The following is a 26,605-nucleotide window of genomic DNA, read 5'->3' on the forward strand; positions in this document are numbered from 1 at the left end:
AACCAATGTGTGCAGACAATGTGCTTAGAATAGCACCTTTTTCTTTCCTTTTTTTTTTGCAGTTTGACATCCCATTCTGCAGCTCGGCTGTGGTTGTCTTGAAAGACAGGAAGGGTTTCTGGAATGTTGCACTTCCAACCAAAATACTTGTCTTTTTCTCCCTCAAAACCGAAATGCATACTATCTAAATAAGCTACAACTGTCTCCTATCACCATTTTTGCCTTCTTTCGGTTGGAATGTTTTGTTTTTCCCCGAGCGACACTTGTGTTATGTTAGGACGCATAACAGACGCTCGCTTTGCCATATAATCTAAATTCCTTGCTAATGTTGGCTGCGGAAAAGGCGTTTGCAGAGACGGCCATGCAAACCACCACTATCGCGAGCATCACTAACAGCAGCCGCACGCCTACTCACTTCCACTCTTTTCAACGCTTTGGTCCAGAAAGAGAGAGGCTGTAGTCACTGTTTTAATTGATCAGCTTCATGATAGGAATTACAATCATTATACGCGTGGAAGAAGGGCACAAAGCGAAGCAAAAAGATGCAACAACGGTATCAAAACAAAGGCCCCGTTTACACTGGACACCAAATCTACTTCTTTTGCCCTCAAGTGACACCAATCGGATATTTTTTGGCCAGTCTAAACGCTCCTAAGTGCTTTAAATTGGAACTTTTCACATCAGATGGGAATCTGATCTTTTCAAATGCGACCTGATTGCGACTATTACGTCATCCTTGGGCGAGCTACGTCATTCGTGTGCGCGGGAAAAGACACGGCCCGCCAGCGGGAGTGGATAAGTCATCACAACACCCGGTTTTGGCGAGCAAAGTCTATTTTCGACGGCCAAATTTTCGCTTCATCTCTCGCCAATAGCGCAAATAATAGGCTATACATAGGAAATGACGTGTACGCTGCGGCGTATTTGCTTACACTGCAAAAAGTCAGTGTTCAAAAACAAGAAAAGAAAAAAATTTAGGGGTATTTTACTTGAACTAAGGAAAATTATCTGCCAATAGAATAAGAACATTTGGCTTGTCAAGACTTTCCAAAACAAGTAAAATTAGCTAACCTCAATGAACCCCAAAATACCCTAAAATAAGTATTATCTCACTAATAACAAGTGCACTTTTCATGATAGAAAAAAAAAAGAGACCTTTTTTCTCTATATGTTGAAAAATATTCTTAAATTAAGTAAATGCTAGTGCCATTATCTTGACATAATGATATGCGCTCGGCATTATATATGACTGCGTGGGTTCCCTCCGGGTACTCCGGCTTCCTCCCACCTCCAAAGACATGCACCTGGGGATAGGTTGATTGGCAACACTAAATTGGCCCTAGTGTGTGGATGTGAGTGTGAATGTTGTCTGTCTATCTGTGTTGGCCCTGCGATGAGGTGGCGACTTGTCCAGGGTGTACCCCGCCTTCCGCCCGATTGTAGCTGAGATAGGCTCCAGCGCCCCCCACAACCCCAAAGGGAATAAGCGGTAGAAAATGGATGGATGGATGGATTATATTTCTTGAAAACAGCAAACTTATACTAAAAACTAGTTTATTCTTCCTAATGGAAAGGCTACAAGGCAACGGCTTGTTACTCTCGGGGTCTACTAGCCGCTCAGGCAAATCATATTGTCTAAAAATGCATTTTCCCATCCATAACATGACATCATCGCGCCAAGTGCGTGCTCTTCCAGTCAATTAGTGCGCGAGGAATATATATATATATATATATATATATATATATATATATATATATATATATATATATATATATATATATATATATATATATATATATATATATATATATATATATATATATATATATATATATACATACATACATACATACAGCCAGGCCCCCAGCCAATTTGTTTTATTTTATTATAATTTTGAAGAATTTACCTGAATGTGCATGAACTATTTCTGTTCAAAATAGTTTGAAATGTCACATGTTAAATGTTTAAATATTAACTGACCGTTTACTGTACTGTGCCAACCGTACTACTATATGAGTACCTGTTTTCTCTTGTTTCATTGAAAATAAAACAGCAAAGTCCATTTGGCTGCCATCTGTTTTAATTATGAGACACAATTGTGTCAAAGTCATGATTTTTTATTTCATGCTTGAAATAAGAAATTATTACTTTGAAAAAGCAGTTTTATACTTGTGTGTGTTGATGACACAGCCTTGCAACACTTGATATTCTAGTTTCAAGCATGTTTTACTCAATATAGGTCATCAAATCTCAGCAACAAGCTGTAATATCTTACCGAGATCATTTAGGACCAAAACCCTTAAAACAAGTAAAACACTCTAACATAAAATCTGCTTAGTGAGAAGAATTATCTTATCAGACAGAAAATAAGCAAATATCACCCTTATTTGAGATATTTCATCTTACTTAGATTTCAGTTTTTGCAGTGTACATGTAGTTTGCAAGATACATCAATATATTTTTAAACAAGGTATGAATTAAGAAAATATCGTAATGTCGATATAATTAATTTCACGTTAAAATGACCAAACACCGCTTATTTGTTGTGTTCCTTGTTCTCCCCCGTCCATGGTCTACTAAACCCCTCCCCTTCCTCCTTCCAAGACGTACAACACGTATAAGAACATCCACGATTGGTTGGTTATTTACCATGGTGAGTCACGATTGGTTGAGATTAGGCCAATCAGAGGCAAAATAGGGCGAGTCATCGAACCAGGAAGGGAAATCACTACAGATATCCCAGATGACGACATGTCGTAGGAGAGAAGAGCGATTTATATACTACTACTCAGTGGCCTTGTGGTTAGAGTGTCCGCCCTGAGATCGGTAGGTTGTGAGTTCAAACCCCGGCCGAGTCATACCAAAGACTATAAAAATGGGACCCATTACCTCCCTGCTTGGCACTCAGCATCAAGGGTTGGAATTGGGGGTTAAATCACCAAAAATTATTCCCGGGCGTGGCACCGCTGCTCCCCTCACCTCCCAGGGGGTGAATAAGGGGATGGGTCAAATGCAGAGGACAAATTTCACCACACAGAGTGTGTGTGTGTGACAATCATTGGTACTTTAACTTTAACTTTAACTTAAAAAACTAGTGGAAGATGGCAGAGGGATTCTCTTTTTTAGATGTTTCTTTTAGCGATGTAGACGACGTCCAGGAAACCCACATTGCGTCTACTTGGCCACATTTGGACAAATGTATGCGTCTGGATAAAACATTCATTTGAGTTGTTTACCATGTAAGCCCAAATCCAAACGGTTCTGTTTGCACAACTATGTCTACGTATTTATTTTACGTAGAAATAATATTTTTCTATTTTATTCATGTTATGTAATTCTGTGCTACTTAAACAGTTTATTTTCTGTGCTGTTAATACCCATCTTGACTAACTGGGTTAATGAAAGTGCCACTGACTGTTTACAGTACAGTTGTCATTCACTTCCATTTCAGTGAATCTCGCTCAAAAATGAATATCTTTATATGTATACTTTCACCGGAAAATATATCGAGATATATATCGAATATCGAGTTTAAGTAAAAATGTATTGAGCTATACTTTTTCGTCCATATCGCCCAGCCCAACATTGCGCAAGTTGTTTATGTAAAAGAGTCGAAAAATTCATTCATTCATTCATTTTTATTTATCTCCTTCATTGATGTGCATCTTTGATCGATAGACAATTATACCACAATTATTCAATTATACATTTACACACCAATGCCTGAGAAGGAGCAGGATGAAGAAACATCTTATATTTTCCTGCCCCCTTCAACATAATACGTAGTCTTACTTAATGATATCATATAAACCAACAATTACATCCAAATATAACGAAAACAAACAAAAAAACACAACAAGTGCAAAACTTCATGAAGTACTAACCGAACAAAAAAAACAAAAGTAATCGTGACTGCGTGGGTTCCCTCCGGGTACTCCGGCTTCCTCCCACTTCCAAAGACATGCACCTGGGGATAAGTTGATTGGCAACACTAAATTGGCCCTAGTGTGTGGATGTGAGTGTGAATGTTGTCTGTCTATCTGTGTTGGCCCTGTGATGAGGTGGCGACTTGTCCAGGGTGTACCCCCATTTTTAAGGTGTGGCAACATTTTATTTTGCAAAGTAGTAGTAGTGACTTCCTTGTTCATTTGAGGAATCCGGTTAATTTCCTTTGTTTTCACTTTATTGAACCGCGCATGCAAGGGACATCGAGGTCACATCGGGGTCTGTTTATACTGGAGTCTGATAAAGATCACATTTTACTCGCAGTGTAAACAGTCAACTGGAAAAAAGCGGATGTAGAAAAACCTTTACTTTGGCCTGCAGTGTAAATGTAAACGTAGTCACAAAGATACATCATTTCTGAGAGCTGTTTCTAATATTTCGACCGTGTCATGAGTTCCCAAAATATTAAGAAACCTTTTGGAATGTGTATTTCACTTCTCATGTTGATGCTCTGCAGTTCTGCACCACTGCTTCAACCAAAACCACACAATTCAGTGTGGGTTGCATTATTATCTTCGTACAATAAGGACTTTGCCATTGGAACTTACTAGAGTTGTGGAAGTGTGCCGAACATTATGACCAAGAGTATAGCGTCTAAAAGTAAGGAGCAATAAGCAATATGATGTGCAACATTGCTTTGTGGTCTAATGCGAGAAGAAAGTGAAGCTTCCAGGAAACAGGAAGTCGGCGTGTCGCAGCTGAAATATGTAACTCGGAAATTACTGCAAAACTGCGAGTCAAATATTCTAAATAACCAGAGTGCTGTGCTATTTTTAAGGAACTACTGCAGAAACACTTGTCAAAGATCGTCTATTTGACAGCTGTTTTGAAGGACTTGTTGCATAAAACACTAGTCAAAGATTATTTATGTGACAGGAGGGCTGTGCTGTGTTTGAAGACTACTGTGAAAAATGCTATTTAAATATCCACTACAGAACAGGAGGAGCACTGAAGTTTTTAAGAACATACTGCAAAAACACTAGTCAAAGATCCTCTATATCAGTGTTTTTCAACCTTTTTGGAGCCAAGGCACATTTTTGTTCACTGAAAAAATGCGGAGGCACACCACCAGCAGAAAACATAAAAAATGTAAACTCGGTAGTTGATATTGACAGTAAAAAGTCATTGTTGCAATTGTTGGATATGAATTCAAACCAGAACCAACCATGCATCACTATAGCTCTTGTCTCAAAGTAGGTGTACTGTCACATCACATCGTGACTTATTTGGAGTTTTTTGCGGTTTTCCGGTGTGTAGTGTTTTAGTTCTTGTCTTGCGCTCCTATTTTGGTGTCCTTAACTCTTTTTTTGGTATTTTCCTGTGGCAGTTTCATGTCTTCCTTGAACGCTATTCCCCGCACCTACTTTGTTTTAGCAATCAAGAATATTTCAGTTGTTTTTATCCTTCTTTGTGGGGACATTGTTGATTGTCATGTCATGTTCGGATGTACATTGTGGACGCCGTCTTTGCTACACAGTAAGTCTTTGCTGTCGTCCAGCATTCTGCTTTTGTTTGCTTGGTAGCCAGTTCAGTTTTAGTTTTGTTCTGCTTAGCCCTCCCTAAGCTTCAATGCCTTTTCTTAGGGCACTCACCTTTTGTTTATTTTTGGTTTAAGCATTCGATACAACGTTTACAAAGCACCGACACCCAACAACGGCACTTTATTTGCAGATTATAATTACTAGTTTGCATAAAATATTTTTTAACCCAAATAGGTGAAATTACATAATTTCCCACGGCACACAAGACTGTATCTCACGGCACACCAGTGTGCCGTGGCACAGTGGTTGAAAAACACTGCTCTATATGACAGGAGTACTATGCTGTTTGAAAGACAGTGTGTGAAAATACCATTCAAAGAACCCCTGTGAGACAGGAGGAGCACTAAAGTTTTTAAAAGCGCACTACAAAAATGTGAGTTCAAAATCCTCTATATCAGTGTTTCTTAACCATAGGGCTCATTGTTGGGTCACGAGCGCCCCCTAGAGAGCTGCCCAAAAATATGTTTCTACCGCAGCGGTACTCAGTTGTAAGGCACTTTTTCACCACTCGTGGCAGTAATGACTACAGCAAACAAACACAAGAAGTCTGGAGCTACTTAAGCGCAAAAACTATGATTAAAATGGTGAAGCTGTATTTTAATTTGCACTTCAATTTTATTGACAGTTTATTTAGGAACCATATATATTATTATTATTTATCATTCATTTAGGTAGAATGTATTCCAGGGTTTCTGTGGGTCATTAAGAAGCATTAAAATTCATTAAATGGATTTTGTGAAAATTAAGGCCTTAAATGGCATTGAAAAGCATTAAGTTTGATGTCACGAGGCATTTAAAAAAACCTGTTAACTAATCACAAGTCGGCGATTAAAGGCATGCAGCAGTTAACAGTGCCAAATTTATTTGGTGGGACCTACAAAGCAACTTCAGCTGTCGCCACGATGCCACCACAACTGGCAGCTGCTGCTACCACTACAGAAAAAGAAATAAATGCAAATAAATTCTAAGATTAAACAGTGTCAAGAGCCAATTTTAATTCAGAGTTGTAACAGTTAATGTAAACATTTTAACTATTTAGGATTATCACTTTCAAATGCTTACAATTTTGTCTGTACTGACAGTTTTAAGCTTTTGACTATAATAACTCTGCAATAGGAGATACACATTCAATTTGTTTTAAGTGGCATTAAAACGTATTACATTAGATTGGCTGAGACCTGCAGAAACCCTGTATTCATTTTAGCACTGTAATTGCATGTAAATTTATTTTTCATCAGTTTTTATGAGTCTCTATTTGCAGTATATTTGAATATTTATTTTTATAATCAGCCTGACCTAAGCCTTGATAATAATCGTTGATTAACAAATTGCTTCCTCTCATTTGACAAGGTTTATCCTTTTATGATGTGAGAAGGTTAGATATAATTATTAAATACGTTTAAAACCAAAAGTAAGTTTACTAATTCAGTGGTAGTATTTGGGTGGGTCTGTAGTGGAAAATTTGGGCCTCCAGGTCAAAAAGTTTAAGAACTCCTTCGCTATATGACAGGAGTGCTGTGCTGTTTTTAAGGACCGACAGCAAAAACACTAGCCAAAGATCCTCTATGGGACTGGAGGAGCACTGATGTTTTTAAGAACAAACTGCAAAAAAAGCTATTCAAAGATCCTCTAAATGACAGGAGCACTATGCTGTTTTTAAGGTTGACTGCATAAAACACTAGTAAAAGATCTACTACATTATATGACTGGATAGCAATGCTGTTTTAAAGACAGACTTAAAAATGTTGGCTAACACAAATGATGTACTGTTTTTAAGGACTTACTGCAAAAAAAACTTTCATTAAAGTTTTTAAGGATCTGTTTTTTTTTTATACCTGATCTGATGTCCTTTCTCAGCCCGTTTTGGGGCTTAAGCCCTCCATTGAAAAGCGTTGCTATAGCGTATGAACTGTATTTTCGTTGTGTTCAGGGAGAAGGTGCCCGGACCGTGCCTCTCGCCGGCCATGTCGGCTTCGACAGCATGCCTGACCAGCTGGTCAACAAATCTGTCAATCATGGATTTTGCTTCAACATTCTCTGCGTCGGTGAGTACACGGTCGGTCACAAGCGACAACATCTTTTATTGTGCCGGTGAAAGTCGACGTAACGTCATGAGACTGGTATTTGAACAGCACGTGTGTGTTTAGGCCAGATGTGGTGTTCCTGAATGCATCATGGACCTCTTCCTCTGCTTTCTTGACATTTCATTTGGAAAATGCTCGATTGATAGAGTGGCCGTGCCAGCAACTTGAGGGTTCCAGGTTCGATTCCCGCTTCCGCCATCCTAATCACTTCCGTTGTGTCCTTGAGCAAGACACTTTACCCACCTGCTCCCAGTGCCACCCACACTGGTTTAAATGTAACTTATATCAGTGTTTTTCAACCTTTTTTGAGCCAAGGCACATTTTTTGCATTGAAAAAATCCGGAGTTACACCACCAGCAAAAATCATTAAAAAACGAAACTCAGTTGACAGTAAAAAGTAATTGTCGCAATTGTTGGATATGACTTTAAACCATAACCAAGCATGCATCAATATAGCTCTTGTCTCAAAGTAGGTGTACTGTCACCACCGGTCACATCACCCCCTGACTTATTTTGAGTTTTTTTGCTGTTTTCCTTTGTGTAGTGTTTTAGTTCTTGTCTTGCGCGCCTATTTTGATGGCTTTTTCTCTTTTTTTTGGTATTTTCCTGTATCAGTTTCATGTCTTCCTTTGAGCGATATTTGCCGCATCTACTTTGTTTTAACAATCAAGAATATTTCAGTTGTTTTTATCTTTCTTTGTGGTGACATTGTTGATTGTCATGTTATGTTCGGATGTACATTGTGGACGCCGTCTTTGCTCCACAATAAGTCTTTGCTGTCGTCAAGCATTCTGTTTTTGTTTACTTTGTAGCCAGTTCAGTCTTAGTTTCGTTCTGCATAGCCTTCCCTAAGCTTCAATGCCTTTTCTTAGGGGCACTCACCTTTTGTTTATTTTTGGTCTAAGCATACCTTTTTACCTGCTGCCCACCCGTTGTTTTCGACATCTACAAAGCAATTAGCTACCGGCTGCCACCTACTGATATGGAAGAGTATTACACGGTTACTCTGCCGAGCTCTAGACAGCACCGACACTCAACAACAACACATCATTTGCAGACTAGAATTACTGGTTTGCAAAAAATATTTTTAACCCAAATACCGTATTTTTCGGATTATAAGTCGCAGTTTTTTTTCATAGTTTGGCCGGGTGTGCGACATACAGTATACTCCGGAAGCGACTTATGTGTGAAATTATTAACACATTACCGTAAAATATCAAATACTATTATTCATCTCATTTGCGTAAGAGACGAAGCAAATGTCAGCAATCGTCACACACACGTCAACCAATAAGAATTCGGCGGGGGCGGGTCATGGCAGAAGTGCATTGTGGGTCATGCGTGCGTGCGGTACACAGAACATTAATTTCCACACTTCTATTAGCCCCGGGTCCAGTGGACCTGGACATCTTATATGTAATAGAAATGTGTAGGGGGGGTGTATGGTGTGGGGTCATTAAATATGTATTCTGATATATGTTCTTCACAGAAAATGAGCCAAAGCCAGTGAGTCCCAGTTTGAAAAATTAATTAATTGTATAATTTTTCTTTTAATAAAAATTTAAAACGGGTCCCACAGACCCGAACACCACACACACTGGTTCTTAATTTTGATAGGTCATACAAATATCAATGATTATAGATATCGACGAATATAGAAACATTTTATTACAGTTTTAAGCCATATTGCCCAGCCCTATTCCGGGCTTTGTTTCACTGCACCGACTTTCCATGGGGTCAAGTGTGTTAAAGATTGCACTGCTGCTAAGGTGTGAACGCCTGCACAACACGCTGCTCTGCCTCCTTGGAGTCGCACTACCCAACTAATGGCTCGTTATCGTGCTAAATAGTCTGGAGACACTTTTCTGTCGAGCGCAAACACTTTTCGCCGGTGTTCTGACAAGCTGTGCCCCGCATTAATGTTCATGCACTCCCCGTTGGTGTGTATGAAATGTGCATTGAAGGACCTTTTCAATCGTTACACAAGATGAAGATGATGTCAAGCGAAGGTGTCTCATTGATGACTGTTTTTTTATGGCTCCGAAAAAGCCCAGCAAAAATGGATAAATAGAGCTAAAGGCATCATGTAACGAGGAACAATTTGAAATGCTTTTACTAATAATGAACAAAAACACAAAGTTTTTCCTTTAATGTACCGTATTTTTCGGAGTATAAATCGCTCCGGAGTATAAGTCGCACCGGCCGAAAATGCATAATAAAGAAGGAAAAAAACATATATAAGTCGCATTTTTGGGGGAAATTTATTTGATAAAACCCAACACCAAGAATAGACATTTGAAAGGCAATTTAAAATAAATAAAGAATAGTGAACAACAGGCTGAATAAGTGTACATTATATGAGGCATAAATAACCAACTGAGAACGTGCCTGGTATGTTAACGTAACATATTATGGTAAGAGTCATTCAAATAACTATAACATATAGAACATGCTATACGTTTACCAAACAATCTGTCACTCCTAATCGCTAAATCCCATGAAATCTTATACGTCTAGTCTCTTACGTGAATGAGCTAAATAATATTATTTGATATTTTACGGTAATGTGTTAATAATTTCACACATAAGTCGCTCCTAAGTATAAGTCGCACCCCCGGCCAAACTATGAAAAAAAACTGCAACTTATAGTCCGAAAAATACGGTATTTCATTGAAAAATGGCAAAATGAAGTCACGTTCACACGCTCCCCGCCCCCAAATTTCCCAACCCGATTATCTCAAGTACATTGCCAAGCTAATGCGAATAAATAATTGTGATTTCAATATTGATAAAAAAAATATAATTGTTTGTTATTTTGGCCATAGATGTTTGGCCCTATTTTCGGAGATAAGGTATAATGAAACGAGAACATAATAATTCTCAGTTTTAATTTACACTTGAATTGGATTTCGTAAGCTTGTGCAGGTGTACCTAATGTTGAGGCCGATGAGAGCTCAAAGAAGACATTTCTAGCGCCTTTTGTCCTAGAGTCTCACTGTACATAAATGTGGAATGAGTTCATCCATGTGTAACATTGCAAGGAACCACGTAACTATCGTATTTCAATTGGCCTTACTATAAAATTGCAAAGATTCACAGGAGCGGTTAAGCGGTTGCTAAATGGAGAGATGTCCTGCAAAAAACAGGCTGACATAGATGGGCCGTGAAGAATTAAAAATAGAAGTTCTTGCAGAAGAAGCCAGCTGACTGAGTCATCTGACTGCCTGGGAGATACATGAACGTCAGAGTGCATCAGCAAACACGCCTCCTACCTCGATTGCCTACATTTTTGTTTGATGCATATTTAAATTCTTATTTGTCTTCATTCAGTGACTCATACAAGAATATGGCAACGTTTTGGATGGACAATTGAGTGAAATGTAAAGAAGATACACTCATAAAAGTAACATATTTACTAAACTAATGGCTTCCACTTATAACAAATACTGTAGATTACAAAAAATCAGAAATTGCATTCAAATTGTACATGTCTAGGATTGATATCCTTACGTGCAAGTCCTGTCCGGATTCGTCCTTTTGCATCCTGGGAGAACAAAACCCCGCATCATGCGACCCAACCGTGACAATTTCGTTGTTTATAATGTGCATTTATTAGAAAAAAGAATGAAGCTTATGGCAAGCAGAAAAATCATTGTTTATTTCAGCTATTTCCCCTAAATTACGCATAGAGGCTATTAAGTGTGTTTGATCCGTTTACTCGAATAATCAAATAATGGATGGCTGCAGCCTTGTTAGACAGCAAACTATTTACATATTGGAATTTCCAGCACCTATGCTGGTTGCAACAAGTACTCTTAACTCAACTTTTTTTTGCTTTGTATGGGCGTCACAAATTAAAACAAACAACGGGTCAACACCATTATGGATGCCCACCTGACCTGCCTATGCCTGAGTTGTGTCCTCCAAAATGATTCCATTTCTCTATATGATGTTGTGCAGGAGAGACGGGTCTGGGCAAGTCCACTCTGATGGACACGTTGTTCAACACCAAGTTTGAGGGCGATCCCACGCAGCACAGCCAGCCCGGAGTGACGCTCAAGTCCAACACCTACGAGCTCCAGGAGAGCAACGTGCGCCTCAAGCTCACCGTCGTCAACACCGTGGGCTTCGGGGACCAGATTAATAAGGAAGACAGGTACATTACCGCATGTAAAAGAGGCCACCAGACAGGTTTTTATTGTCTTGTCCGCTTGTGTGTCTCTGGCAGCTACAAGTCTATCGTGGAGTTCATCGATACCCAGTTTGAAGCGTATCTCCAAGAGGAGCTGAAGATCAAGCGCACGTTACACAGCTACCACGACACGCGCATCCACGCATGTCTCTACTTCATCGCTCCCACGGGGCACTCGCTCAAATCCCTCGACTTGGTGACCATGAAGAAGCTCGACAGCAAGGTGAGTTCCATGTTGTCATATAAAGTCGTGGTCAAAAGTTTACATACAACATAATGTCATGGCTGTCTTGATTTTCCAATAATTTCTACAACTCTTATTTTTTTGTGATAGAGTGATTGGAGCACATACTTGTTGGTCACAAAAAACATTCATGAAGTTTGGTTCTTTTATGAATTTATTATGGGTCTACTGAAAATGTGAGCAAATCTGCTGGGTCAAAAGTATACATACAGCAATGTTAATATTTGCTTACATGTAATAAGGCGCTTTTGGTAGCCATCCACAAGCTTCTGGTTGAATTTTTGACCACTCCTCTTGACAAAATTGGTGCGGTCCAGCTAAATTTGTTGGTTTTCTGACATGGACTTGTTTCTTCAGCATTGTCCACACGTTTAAGTCAGGACTTTGTGAAGGCCATTCTAAAATCTTAATTCTAGCCTGATTTAGACATTCCTTTACCACTTTTGACGTGTTTTTGGGGTCATTGTCCTGTTGGAACACCCAACTGCGCCCAAGACCCAACCTCCGGGCTGATGATTTTAGGTTGTCCTGAAAAATTTGGAGGTTATCCTCCTTTTTTATTGTCCCATTTACTCTCTGTAAAGCACCAATTCCATTGGCAGCAAAACAAGCCCAGAGCATAATACTACCACCACCATGCTTGACGGTAGGAATTGGTGTTCCTGGGATTAAAGGCCTCACCTTTTCTTCTCCAAACATATTGCTGGGTATTGTGGCCAAACAGCTCAATTTTTGTTTCATCTGACCACAGAACTTTCCTCCAGGAGGTTTTATCTTTGTCCGTGTGACGTCAGCTTGTGGATGGCTACCAAAAGCGCCTTATTGCAGTGAAACTTGCCAAGGGACATGTAACCAAATATTAACATTGCTGTATGTATACTTTTGACCCAGCAGATTTGACCCATAATAAATTCATAAAAGAACCAAACTTCATGAATGTTTTTTTTGACCAACAAGTATGTGCTCCAATCACTCTATCACAAAATAATAAGAGTTGTAGAAATTAGACAGCCATGACATTATGTTCTTTACAAGTGTATGTAAACTTTTGATCGTGACTGTACATACATCTATTAGGCACACACCCTGATTCAATTCCACTTAGTGTGGCAAAACCTTTAGCCAGGATTGTTGCGATTATTGGACTCTCAAGTAAGAAGTGTAACAACACCACGGCCCAAACAATCAATACAGATTTACAAGTCCCCTAAAGGCCCCATATCTGCTATTTGTTGTCTATTATTTCAAATAAGTCTCAGAGGGTAAATAAATGCCATAGCTTTAGATACAAAACCATAAGTGGGTCAGGAGGACACACGTGTTAGCAACACCAGCTTTTTTCATTTAGTAGATTAATCAAAATTCTGTGATTTTGGTAAATAAAAATCGTAGAATAAATGTAAAAAAAAAAAATAAACATTCCATTTATTTAATGTATTAAAATCAAAATTAACATAACATTCAAGTAAATAATGAATAGAAAATAGCAGAATGAATTATAAACCTACAACATCTGCCCCCTATTCACACAACTACAGCATTTGTTTTTCAAGACCGCAAGGCCAGATTTCCACTTCACAAGCTACAACAAACTAAATAAAGCACCATTTCACACAAAATCATATCTTTTAATCATGATTTTCAATTGTTTTGGAATACAGGAAGACTTTTACATAGTTTTGTTCCGTGACACCTTTAATTTAAATGCATCTTTCCATTGTCAATGTTCCAAAACTAAAATCTGAGTTCCTTTTACTTAATTACTTTGTCTTTTTACAAATGAATGTTGTTTTCCTAGTGGTTAGAGTGTCCGCACTGAGATCGGTAGGTTGTGAGTTCAAACCCCGGCCGAGTCATACCAAAGACTATAAAAATGGGACCAACTCCCTCCCTGTTTGGCACTCAGCATCAATGGTTGGAATTGGGGGTTGAATCACCAAAAATGATTTTCGGGCGCGGCCACTGCTGCTGCTCACTGCTCCCCTCACCTCCCAGGGGGTGATCAAGGGTGATGGGTCAAATGCAGAGAATAATTTCGCCACACCTAGTATGTGTGTGTGACAATCATTGGTACTTTAACTTAACTTTTTGTTAGAATTTGTTTATACATGATTTTTAGGATATCGTACTGTGCGTATAAATTGTACGTCAGCAGGCAAGAGAAGGTTTTCAGCAGGTTTTGAAAAGGTTTGATTATAATTTATATACAGAATAATGTATAACAAGATGAATTGAATCTGAATTGAATAGTCAGCCCAATCGAAAACAAATTTTGAGGTGGCCAAATATTCCCACGTCTAGCTCCCACGATTCAGGGTTTATTTAAGACTTTTATTTTACATGTGCAGCGATGTGTCATGAAAACCCGGAAATCAAAATCGACTGCTTGAGCGCCTCTTGTCAAACAAATGGAGAGATCAAGTGAGGGAGAACGTGAATGTTCCTAACGTTTGGTGCTCATAAACTGTCTCCAGGGACACACCGTACTGTTATAACAGTCCATTTTGCCTAATAGGTGACTTTTAAATCGCTTGTGAGCGCTGACAAAGGAAGAAATGAGTGCTGGCTTATATTATTACCATTTACTGCATGGGAATGTCAGCGGAGCGATCTGATTGGATGCTTCCGGGCAGTGCCATGACATCATTTACACATCATTGCTTTTCTGCCCACAAATCCCACTTTTGCAGAAAAAACATAGTGTTTCCGAATGGCCTAGGCAAAAATCCCCTCATAGTACTTCCCCATTCCACATGAGACGCTCACTTTGTACTTTAATCGCATTTGAATTCATTGAATCGTTACGCATGATTGTAAATGAAAAGGGTTGTATCACTGTAGCAATATGGACGCCTTCATTCCACTCATGGGTCACGAGCCTTTTAAAGCCATCTGCCTGTATTCCCGCTACACCTCGTGATGTTGTTGTTCACCAGCTGACTGCTTTTATGCGAGATGCTCCCGCCAGGGGCTTATTTGCGTGAACGCCCCGAGTCTTTGCCTGAGCAGCGGCGACCTCATCTGACGACGGAGCAGTCTTCAAATTTATCCGAGGGATGCACTCGTATGCTGCTGCACCTGAAAAGGACGATAGCATCAATTATGTAGAGTGTGTGAGAGTTTTTAGTTTTCACAATACCAGCGAATCATAGTAGGCGAGTTGTAGGAAGTAGTAGTTGAGAAGTAGCACACCTAATTAATCTCCCATTGCTTGTATTCCGACATGTAACTTCTTGAAAGTAAAAAACAGTAGTGGGCGACCAAGCCAAGATGGCTGTTTTTATCTGTCTTTTTTAAAATATACTGTAATTATTGATGTCAACATTGTGTGTGTGCTGAAAGCTTCATTTATGATTGTTGTCTTTGGTAAAAACTTAATTATTTTAGGTAGAGATGTCCGATAATGGCTTTTTTGCCGATTTTCGATATTGTCCAACTCTTAATTACGGTACCAATTCCGATATCAACCGATATATACAGTCGTGGAATTAACACATTATTATGCCTAATTTTGTTGTGATGCTCCGCTGGATGCATTAAACAATGTAGTAAGGTTTTCCAAAATAAATCAACTCAAGTTATGGAAAAAAATGCTAACATGGCACTGCCATATTTATTATTGAAGTCACAAAGTGCATTATTTTTTTTAACATGCCTCAAAACAGCAGCTTGGAATTTGGGACATGCTCTCCCTGAGAGAGCATGAGGAGGTTGAGGTGGGCGGGGTTTGGGTGTAGGGGGTAGCGGGGGGTGTATATTGTAGCGTCCCGGAAGAGTTAGTGCTGCAAGGGGTTCTGGGTATTTGTTCTGTTGTATTTATGCTGTGTTACGGTGCGGATGTTCTCCCGAAATGTGTTTGTCATTCTTGTTTGGTGTGGGTTCACAGTGTGGCGCATATTTGTAACAGTGTTAAACTTGTTTATACGGCCACCCTCAGTGTGACCTGTATGGCTGTTGACCAAGTATGCGTGGCATTCACTTGTGTGTGTGAAAAGCCGTAGATATTATGTGATTGGGCCGGCATGCAAAGGCAGTACCTTTAAGGTTTATTGGCGCTCTGTACTTCTCCCTACGTCCGTGTACACAGCGACATTTTAAAAAGTCACAAATTTTACTTTTTGAAACCGATACCGATCATTTCCGATATTACATTTTAAAGCATTTATCGGCCGATAATATCGGACATCTCTACTTTTAGGTTTTGCTCACCTCTGATTTATTTTATTTGGACTCACCGAGTTGGTGCTTTTCAAAACATTCATAACAAACATAAGTTTAAGAAATACAAATATTATCAAGATAACCTTGACCGAAAAAACCACAACACCACCATCACGGTTTAGTTCTCCAAAAATATACACTGTTAAATTTAGCTAACATTCAAAGATTAGCATCAATACGAATGGCCCATCGAATCCTAAATAACACTGCACCAGCGCCACTTAAGCACTTTGTCCAGTTTACATCTGCTGTGGCAACTAGAAACACACCAGTCTCCACCAGGGGGCAGTGTAGCGTACCCAGACATAAAACATTTTGCACAATCAGCCTTTTCATATAAAGCGATAAAGGAATGGAACGACCTCACAACAAACTTGAAAAGTCTAACAGATTACTCTTCATTCACAATTGAAGTTAAAAAGTGGCTTTGGAGCAATCAAAGCTGCTCACAGGGTCACTAAGGTGGGCACTATGATTGACACATCAACCTAAAGTGTATTATATTTATCCATGAGAGCATTTGTTGTAAACTGTGAGGTGTGTCTGTTAAAATCATGGTTGTTTTTACAAATGATGACAGATGTGAACAAGAGCATGTATTGTCTTTGTGTGATGATGTAAATGAGGTGTGGTTGTATTGTATATTAAGTATGTGTCAATGAAAGGGCATTTTATGACTTTTCTTAATTTGATTACATGCTATAGTATGATTTTATTGTCATCATTTTATTGCATGATTTTTGTATCCCTTTAATTTAGGTAGCCAGGGACTGCAGATGGAAATGAGCTATTTAGCTATAATCTGGTACAGAACATATCTGTCTTTGAGCTTAATGTTTCTGTGCATTGTCCCTTCAAATAAAGACTGAACTAATAATACTTAAATGGGAAATACTAAACGTTAAAAGTATATCAAACAAACCTTTAACGAAGTGTTCGCTACAAACTCTTGCATTCTTTGACTCTGCTCCCTTGTACTGGAGTGTGAGCTGCATGAGTTTCTCGTCGTCGTTTTGTAAAATCTTGCACTCTTCCTCCCTTTTTGATTACATCTCGTGTAACTGTGCAGAAACTTTTATCCTTTCTGCGATTTGAACAGTTCGTACAGCCTAAAACAACACAAGCAAAGGGCGTTTTTTTCTTCGAGAAAGGCTAAACGGAGCCTAGGACCCTTTGAGAACAGAGCTACCTTGACCACCACGCGTATTCATCGGGTGGGACGTGAGTCAGTGAAAATGCTGAACAAAGGCAACTCTTTTTTTATTAAAACCCCATTAAAAAATGTTCTATTCTTAGCTTCACCTCTGAAGACTGTTGTCACTCACTATGATGTCATCTCACATTCGCGCCATCTTCTTGTCTGCGCCCCGTAGGTCAACATTATCCCAATCGTGGCCAAGTCCGACGCCATCTCCAAGAGTGAGCTGACCAAGTTCAAGATCAAAATCACCAGCGAGCTGGTCAGCAACGGCGTGCAGATCTACCAGTTCCCCACCGACGACGAGTCCGTCGCCGAGATCAACTCCACCATGAACGTAAGTCACGCGTCGCGACACCTTGCGCATTGAAGAACGAAGACAGAGCCCTCATGCAGCGTCGTCGCTGCAGACAATCAGCTTAGCCTGCAGCAAGCTTGACAGTCTTTAAACGCATGAGCCAAAAACACTTAAAAGAACATCTGCCCTGACTCTCCTTGTGTTCATTCATTGTGTGTTTGTCTGCAAAACTACTGCGACAGCAACTACTTCTAAGGAGGAACCCTTTTACATTTAGGGAGTCAGGCATGTCTACTAAAAGGTGTTTTTTGACCTTTTGGTTAATATTTTTAGTCAATGAAAACACACTTTTTGACAAAATACCAACCTGGGAGGAAAGATTTTCCGAAATTATTTTTATTGTTTGAAAACGTAAAGAGAAATTAGTATTGTTTTTATGCAATCAAACAATTGAATTTGAACGATTGTTTTCCCCTCTAATCCTAAAAATCATACGCTTTTCCAAACGCTGCTTTTGGAATTTAATGTTATCCTTTTTCCGGTGCAAGTACTGTACTGAAATGTATGTCTAAATATTAGATTTACCTGATTAACTTTAACCTTTTCTAAAACTGACCTGAGTTAAAATAGCCTAATGTTTAATATGGCGGCCACTATTGTATAGACGTGTGCCTTTTATGTGAGTTATGGTGAAAATGCTTATGTTATCATACATGTAATACAGATTGGACTGGGCGATATAACGATATCATTATATATTGCGGTAGACACGTAATCAATATCAATAAAAAGCAAGGTTGGTTGCATGACCAAAGGCATTTGCTAGCTGGTAACCATGGATAAAAGGGGGAAAAGTCACCTCGACAATATGGCACTTTTTTTTTCTTTTTTTTTTTTTAAACAGACCAATGTGGTCTGTGAATTATGCAAGGCGCTCCTCCCCATCGCGCTCACCCTTTAGAGCACAGCCGTAACTTCCTGGCACTAAACCTGCAGAAAATAATTATTCTCAGGTTTCAGCTCTGTCTTGGATATTTTCGTGTTCTATTGGCATAAGGAAGCTGGCAACAACCAACACACCCACGTCTTCTCCACAGAGCCATTTGCCGTTCGCAGTGGTGGGCAGCACGGAGGAGGTGAAGATCGGGAACAAGATGGTGAAGGCCCGCCAGTATCCCTGGGGCACCGTGCAGGGTAAGACAGTTTCCCTTCCTGTGCTGCTAGAAATGGGAGTACATGCCCCCCGCAGTTGTGTCCCTCTCACGTTTCCTCTTGCAGCCATCTTTAACATCTTTTTTTTTTTTTGTACTTTATTGAAAAACACACAGTATACACATGAACAGTACAAAACAACAGGCTGAACAGTCTACACAATGTTTCCCACCGATTACAAATAACTTATGGTAGTGGGGGCGTGGCCCGGGCGGCGTCAATATGACATCATCACATAATTTGCATAATTGGTGATGATGCATATATTTTCTTTAAAAAAGGCAAACAAATATTAGTAATTAGTATAGACATATATATTTTTTCCTATATTGTTTTGCTCTATTTTTCCTTTATTGCTGCATATTTTATTTCTACATTGTAACACGGGCTGTACTTTGTACACCCCTGGTTTATTGTCATATATTATCCTGCCCTCCCTGAGTGTTGGAATTTACTTTGCCGAATATGTAAACGGTCTTTAAAATTAGAGATGAGGCTGTTTATTGATAGTCTCCACAATGAAGTCACTGTCAAACTAAGCACACAAGGGAAAGTACAATAATGAACACAAGAAGTGCACATACTTGTAGGAATTGGGTTAAATCAACAATACAGTTTGGGATAAACTGTAAAAAAGCCATTTAATTATACAGGATGAAGGTTGGCTTTCATGCTGCTCGCTTAATGCTAAGGTACAATGGACCAGCTGATTGACAGGCTAACGACAATTAGCTGAGGTAACTTGTGCAAACGTTAATCAAATGAGATTTTAATTGAACAAAATTGACATGAAATAGCAAATGCATGTATATAAATGTGTATATATGTATGTATGTATGTATGTATGTACATATATATGTTCAAAACCCAAAACCAGTGAAGTTGGCACGTTGTGTAAATGTTAAATAAAAACAGAATACAATGATTTGCAAATCCTTTTCAACTTATATTCAATTGAATACACTGCAAAGACGTTAACGTTCGAAGTACCGTCTTTTTCGGAGTATAAGTTGCTCCGGAGTATAAGTCGCACCGGCTGAAAATGCACAATAAAGAAAGAAAAAAACATATATAAGTCGCACTGGAGTATACGTCGCATTTTTGGGGGAAATGTATTTGATAAAACCCAACACCAAGAATAGACATTTGAAAGGCAATTAAAATAAATAAAGAATTTTGAACAACCGGCTGAATAAGTGTACGTTATATGAGGCATAAATAACCAACTGAGAACGTGCCTGGTATGTTAACGTAACATATTATGGTAAGAGTCATTCAAATAACTATAACATATAGAACATGCTTTACGTTTATCAAACAATCTGTCACTCCTAATCGCTAAATCCCATGAAATCTTATACGTCTAGTCTCTTACGTGAATGAGCTAAATAATATTATTTGATATTTTACGGTAATGTGTTAATAATTTCACACATAAGTCGCTCCTGAGTACCGTATAAATCTCACCCCCGGCCAAACTATGAAAATAACTGTGACTTATAGTCCGAAAAATACGGTAGTAAACTTAATTTCTTTGCAAATATTAGCTCATTTGGAATTTGATGCCTGCAACATGTTTAAAAAAAGCTGGCACAAGTGGCAAAACAAACTGAGAAAGTTAAGGAATGCTCATCAAACACTTATTTGGAACATCCCACAGGTGAACAGAAGGTGACCAGAATGCCATTTGTGCCGTTTGTTTACAACCGAATGGAATGCTTACGCAAGGGATTTCGACTACTTTGGACTGGTAGTAGTCGATCCACAGTTATCGTTCTGCCTCACAATACCTCGATGCTAACGAGGGGAAATTGCACTTCAAAGACTGTCGTTGACTTTGACAGTTAGGATTGCTCGTTTGCATCAAAACAGTTGTTTTTCCTCATTATGATGCCAAACCACCCTTTCCCAGGCACACCCTCCTGGTTATTTGGAGTATAACTATTTGGGGTTTTGGCACCAGCTGCTAGACTAGATCTGACCAATTTAAGTCTATGAGCTCGAATTGATGAAGCATACTCTGAGGCGAAACGTCTTTCAAGACAAACCAAACAGTCCAGTTACGATCGATTGAATGCCCTGAGATGACAATGACCTGGATGAATGAGAACATTCATAGATATATGTACATTATATTATATACTATATTTAGTATGTATTTATGTATGTATGTATGTATGTATATTAGAGATGTCCGATAATGGCTTTTTTGCCGATATCCGATATTCCGATATTGTCCAACTCTTAATTACAGATACCGATATCAACCGATACCGATATATACAGTCGTGGAATTAACACATTATTATGCCTAATTTTGTTGTGATGCCCCGCTGGATGCATTAAACAATATAACAAGGTTTTTCAAAATAAATCAACTCAAGTTATGGAAAAAAAAATGCCAACATGGCACTGCCATATTTATTATTGAAGTCACAAAGTGCATTATTTTGTTTAACATGCCTCAAAACAGCAGCTTGGAATTTGGGACATGCTCTCCCTGAGAGAGCATGAGGAGGTTGAAGTGGGCGGGGTTGGGGAGGTAGCGGGGGGTGTATATTGTAGCGTCCCGGAAGAGTTAGTGCTGCAATGGGTTCTGGGTATTTTTCTGTTGTGTTTATGTTGTGTTAAGGTGCGGATTTTCTCCTGAAATGTGTTTGTCATTCTTGTTTGGTGTGGGTTCACAGTGTGGCGCATATTTGTAACAGTGTTAAAGTTGTTTATACGGCCACCCTCAGTGTGACCTGTATGGCTGTTGACTAAGTATGACTTGCATTCACTTGTGTGTGTGAAAAGCCGTAGATATTATGTGATTGGGCCGGCACGTAAAGGCAGTTCCTTTAAGGCACGCCTCCAATATTGTTGTCTGGGTGGAAATCGGGAGAAATTCGGGAGAATGGTTTCCCCGGGAGATTTCCGGGAGGGGCACTGAAATTCAGGAGTCTCCCTGGAAAATCGGGAGGGTTGGCAAGTATGACTGGGAGACGCAACTGCTCTGTACTTCTCCCTACGTCCGTGTACCACTCCGTACAGCGGCGTTTTAAAAAGTCATTAATTAAACTTTTTGAAACCGATGCCGATAATTTCCGATATTACATTTTAAAGCATTTATCGGCCGATAATCTCTAATGTATATACATATTTTTTTCTCTATTCTATTCGATTTATAAAATCAAACAGAATATCAATCAGTCCATCAAAATAATACATAATAAGAGGCATATATCCCAACTTTGTAGAAATAAATACTATATACTATAAAATATATAGGTCAATAGGTCATCCAAATAGGCTTTCAATAAATTTAGTTTAAACAAATAAATGTTGACTTGCAAACATAACAGAATGAGTATCAAACTTAGCCAAAAATAAAAAAAGGTTAATAATATATACTTTAGCTTAGTCAGGAAGTGCAAATTGAACACAAGTATTTGTTTTTTTTCCTAATGTGAATTTGGAATTGACCATCTCGTACAACCTCATACAGCGTGTCGAGCTGCAGCAGCGTGTCACTAATGGACTTTTAATTGATTTTTAATTGACTTGTTGAGCGATCCGTAACAATGTGGCGCAGGCCGCCCGCGGCCACACTATAGTCTATTGGTGCAAAGTTTGAGTTTTAACAAGGATTCTGCGTTAGTATGAAGCTGCTCCATCTTGTTGTATTTGCACATCAAGACCCAAGGTAAGTAGTGTAGAAAAACAGTGTGAAAACCTCTTCTAAAGCCGGAAGTCTACATATACAACATATTTTGTTATCGTACAAAATTTGGTCCTGTGTTTGCATGCACTCACATGGTGTCGCACGCAATATTGCAACATGATGCTCAACACATGAGAAAACATGAGCTAATCAGAAGTGTCTTGGCCGGATATGTCCATTTCTTTATGTTCTTTTTACGTGCTTGTCTCCCCAGTGGAAAACGAGAATCACTGTGACTTTGTCAAACTGCGGGAGATGCTGATCCGAGTGAACATGGAGGACCTGCGCGAGCAGACGCACACGAGCCACTACGAGCTGTACCGCCGCTGCAAGCTGGAGGAGATGGGCTTCAAGGACACGGACCCCGACAGCAAGCCCTTCAGGTAGCTTATTATTTCAATGCTGCGGTCAACCATGATATTTCATTTCTAAACGCCTTTCAAGAAACCAGAGAACACTTTACGATGTAGGGATAAAGCAATTTACAAGATGAAGATAAGACAGTAAATGATTAAACCAAGGTTGTAGATAGTGCAGGGGTGTCCAAACTGCGGCCCCCTGAACCCTGACCTTTGTGGATATTATAACAAATGTCCAAGCAAATTACACCCATTTAAATCCACTGCAATGAATGATGGGAAAAATGCAAAACATGATAGGAGTCAAGCTTTCACATACTTTTAATATACAATTATATTAATTGCATATCCATTATATTAATATTGTGTGTGTGTGTGTGTGTGTGTGTGTGTGTGTGTGTGTGTGTGTGTGTGTGTGTGTGTGTGTGTGTGTGTGTAAATATATATATATATATATATATATATATGCATCCATCCATCCATTTTCTACCGCTTATTCCCTTTGGGGTCGCGGGGGGGTGCTGGAGTCCGATTGTATGTATATATATATATATATATATATATATATATATATATATATATATATATATATATATATATATATATATATGTCTTAATAAGGTTATCCAAAAAATAGTGCTCGATACCGTAGTAGAGCGCAATATATGTATGTGTGGGGGAAAGAAAAAAAAAATCACAAGACTATTTCATCTGTACAGGCCTGTTTCATGAGGGGGGGGGGTACCCTCAATCATCAGGAAATCTCCTGATGATTGAGGGTACCCCCCTCATGAAACAGGCCTGTAGAGATGAAATAGTCTTGTGATTTTTTTTCCCCCACACATACATATATATATATATATATATATATATATATAAAGATATATCAATGTGTCTAATATATATAGATATATATAGATATTTATATAAAGATATATGAATGTAAATACTGTATATGCATATGTATATGTGTATATATATATATGTATTAGGGTTTAACGGGCACGACGGCACACCTTCGTCACGTCGTGACATTGCTGGTTTTACGAACAAAGGAGCATGTTCGGCAACTCACAATCACAGAGTACTTACAAGCAGACACAGTGTGTAGACAGAAAAGGGAGAACGGACGCATTTTGGCTTCAAAGCAAACGATAAAGGTGAAGCTATAACACAGGGGCTAATGTCCATCTGCAGTCTGCAGTGTTTTAGCTACTTCTAAATCACTAATCCTTGCCTCCATGGCGACAAATAAAGTAAGTTTTTTACAAGTATCATCTCTGCAGGACGAGGAATAGCTAAAAATGCTTCACTACACACCGTAGGAGGATACAAAAGCTCACCGGCGTCACCGCTAACAAAAGTTAGCCCTCCTCAATGTAAACGAATGCCATGGGTGGATTTACACCTAACATCCATTGTAATGATGCCAAATAGAAGAGTGTATCTAGTCGATACTACAATGATTACATTGATATTTTTTATCGTAACAAAATATTTTTTCCATTTTGTAAAATGTTATATTATGTTTATAAACTCATGAAATACATCCCTGGACACATGAGGACTTTGAATATGACCAATGTATGATCCTGTAACTACTTTGGATCGAATCGATACCTAAATTTGTGGTATCATCCAAAACTAATGTAAAGTATCCAAACAACAGAAGATTAAGTGTTTATTATATTTTAACAGAAGTGTAGATAGAACGTGTTAAAAAGGAAAATAACCAGATATTAAAAGTAAATGAACAAGTAGATTAATAATTCATTTTCTACAGCTTCTCCCTCTTAATTTTGACAAAATAATAGAATGATAAATGACACAATATGTTACTGCATAAGTCAGCAGACAAATTAGGAGCCTTTGTTTGCTTACTTACTACTAAAAGACAAGTTGTCTTGTATGTTCACTATTTTATTTAAGGACAAAATTGTTCTTCGATTGCAATAAAAAACATATGTTTAATGTACAGTAAGATTTTTTGTTAAAATAAAACCAATAATGCCATTTTTGGTAGTCCCCTTTATTTCGTAAAGTATCAAAATATATTTTGGTACCGGGACAACCCTAATATATATATATATATATATATATATATACACGGTATATCTGTATATACTGTATGTATAGCTGTTGAACATGCCCCTCTGCTCGTAAAACCAGCTGTGTGTGTTTATATATGTGTGTGTATGTATATATATATGTATATGTACAGTATGTGTGTGTGTATATACAGTATATATGTATATGTGTGTGTGTGTATATATATGTGTATGTACAGTATGTGTGTATATATATACATCTATCTATATACAGTACCGGTATTCTGGTATATGTTTGTGTGTATGTGTGTGTGTGTATATATATATATATATATATATATATATATATATATATATATATATGTATATATATACATATATATATATATATATATATATGTATATATATACATATATATATATATGTATATATATACATATATATATATATGTATATATTATACATATATATATATATATATGTGTATGTTTATATGTATATATATGTATATGTATATATATATATATATATATATATATATATATATATATATATATATATATAATTTGTGTGTGTGTGTGTGTGTGTTACATGCAGTCGGCTTTCGGCCCCCGGACAATTTTTTTACCCAATACGACCCCAAGTCAAAAAGTTTGGACAACCCTGGTGTAGAAGCATTTACATTGATTTTGCAATTTTGAGCATATGAGTTTGAGTCTGGATTTGAAGTTATGAAGGGAGTCAATATGGGATGTCAGACGGTAGAGCGTTTCAGAGTTTGAGAGCAGTGTGGACTGAAAGCTCTGCTCCTTATGGTGCTGAGGAAGGCAGATGGTACAGCAAAATGGATGGAAAAGAAGGTTTCTGAGGAAGTGTGACTAGACCGTGAACAAGGATAGAGGCTGCAAAGACGGTAAAAGAAGGGCGGAGTCTGGTAATGTTACAAAGAATGGAAATAAGCAGAGTCGGTGATGTTATTGATATGAGATTGAGATGACTGTGTGCCAACCAAGATGACACCCAGACTCTTAACCTATGGTGGGGACTAGGAAAGTGAAGATTTTTGTACCAATTAGGAGGATTTTGGTTTTTCTCACTGTTGAAGGAGGTTTGAATTGAACACTGATTTCATTTCAGATAAACAGTAGGTGAGGGAGGATGCTCGAAGTGCGGCATTTGGTTTGGTGGAGAGATAGAGCAAGTAGTGAGTACTAAATTTGTGGAAGACGTGGCAAAGGGGGACAAGGTAAAGGGGCACCCAGAAAAGATCTCTGGGGCACACCTGTTATGACTGCAGAGTAGGGATGTATACTGAGTACCGGTTCCTAAATAGATGAGTCAAGATTCTGTTAAATTCTTGATAAATGATATGGCTATCTGTATTTTTTTTTATCCAGCTGACCGTCAAAATTATGACACGTGCGCTGTCAAATTCACTTCAGGTGCCGCTGCAACACATAACAAAGATATGGGTAGGATCTGATAATCAGCTTGGAAT

At 38.5% G+C, this 26,605-nt stretch overlaps 1 protein-coding gene across 3 annotated transcripts in view; it reads left to right on the forward strand.

Annotated features, from left to right (window-relative positions):
- septin6 (septin 6) overlaps positions 1–26,605 on the forward strand; it is a 39,932-nt gene that overhangs the window by 683 nt on the left and 12,644 nt on the right. For all 3 annotated transcript variants that reach the window (XM_061976690.1, XM_061976693.1, XM_061976691.2), the window contains exons 2-7: positions 7,478–7,592; positions 11,592–11,787; positions 11,860–12,046; positions 17,662–17,823; positions 18,882–18,978; positions 22,914–23,082. In XM_061976690.1, coding sequence (XP_061832674.1) covers positions 7,478–7,592; positions 11,592–11,787; positions 11,860–12,046; positions 17,662–17,823; positions 18,882–18,978; positions 22,914–23,082 — 926 coding nt within the window. The remainder of the gene's footprint in view (positions 1–7,477; positions 7,593–11,591; positions 11,788–11,859; positions 12,047–17,661; positions 17,824–18,881; positions 18,979–22,913; positions 23,083–26,605) is intronic.

The sequence above is a fragment of the Nerophis lumbriciformis genome, linkage group LG16 (genome assembly GCF_033978685.3).
Source record: "Nerophis lumbriciformis linkage group LG16, RoL_Nlum_v2.1, whole genome shotgun sequence".
NCBI classification, from domain to species: domain Eukaryota; kingdom Metazoa; phylum Chordata; class Actinopteri; order Syngnathiformes; family Syngnathidae; genus Nerophis; species Nerophis lumbriciformis.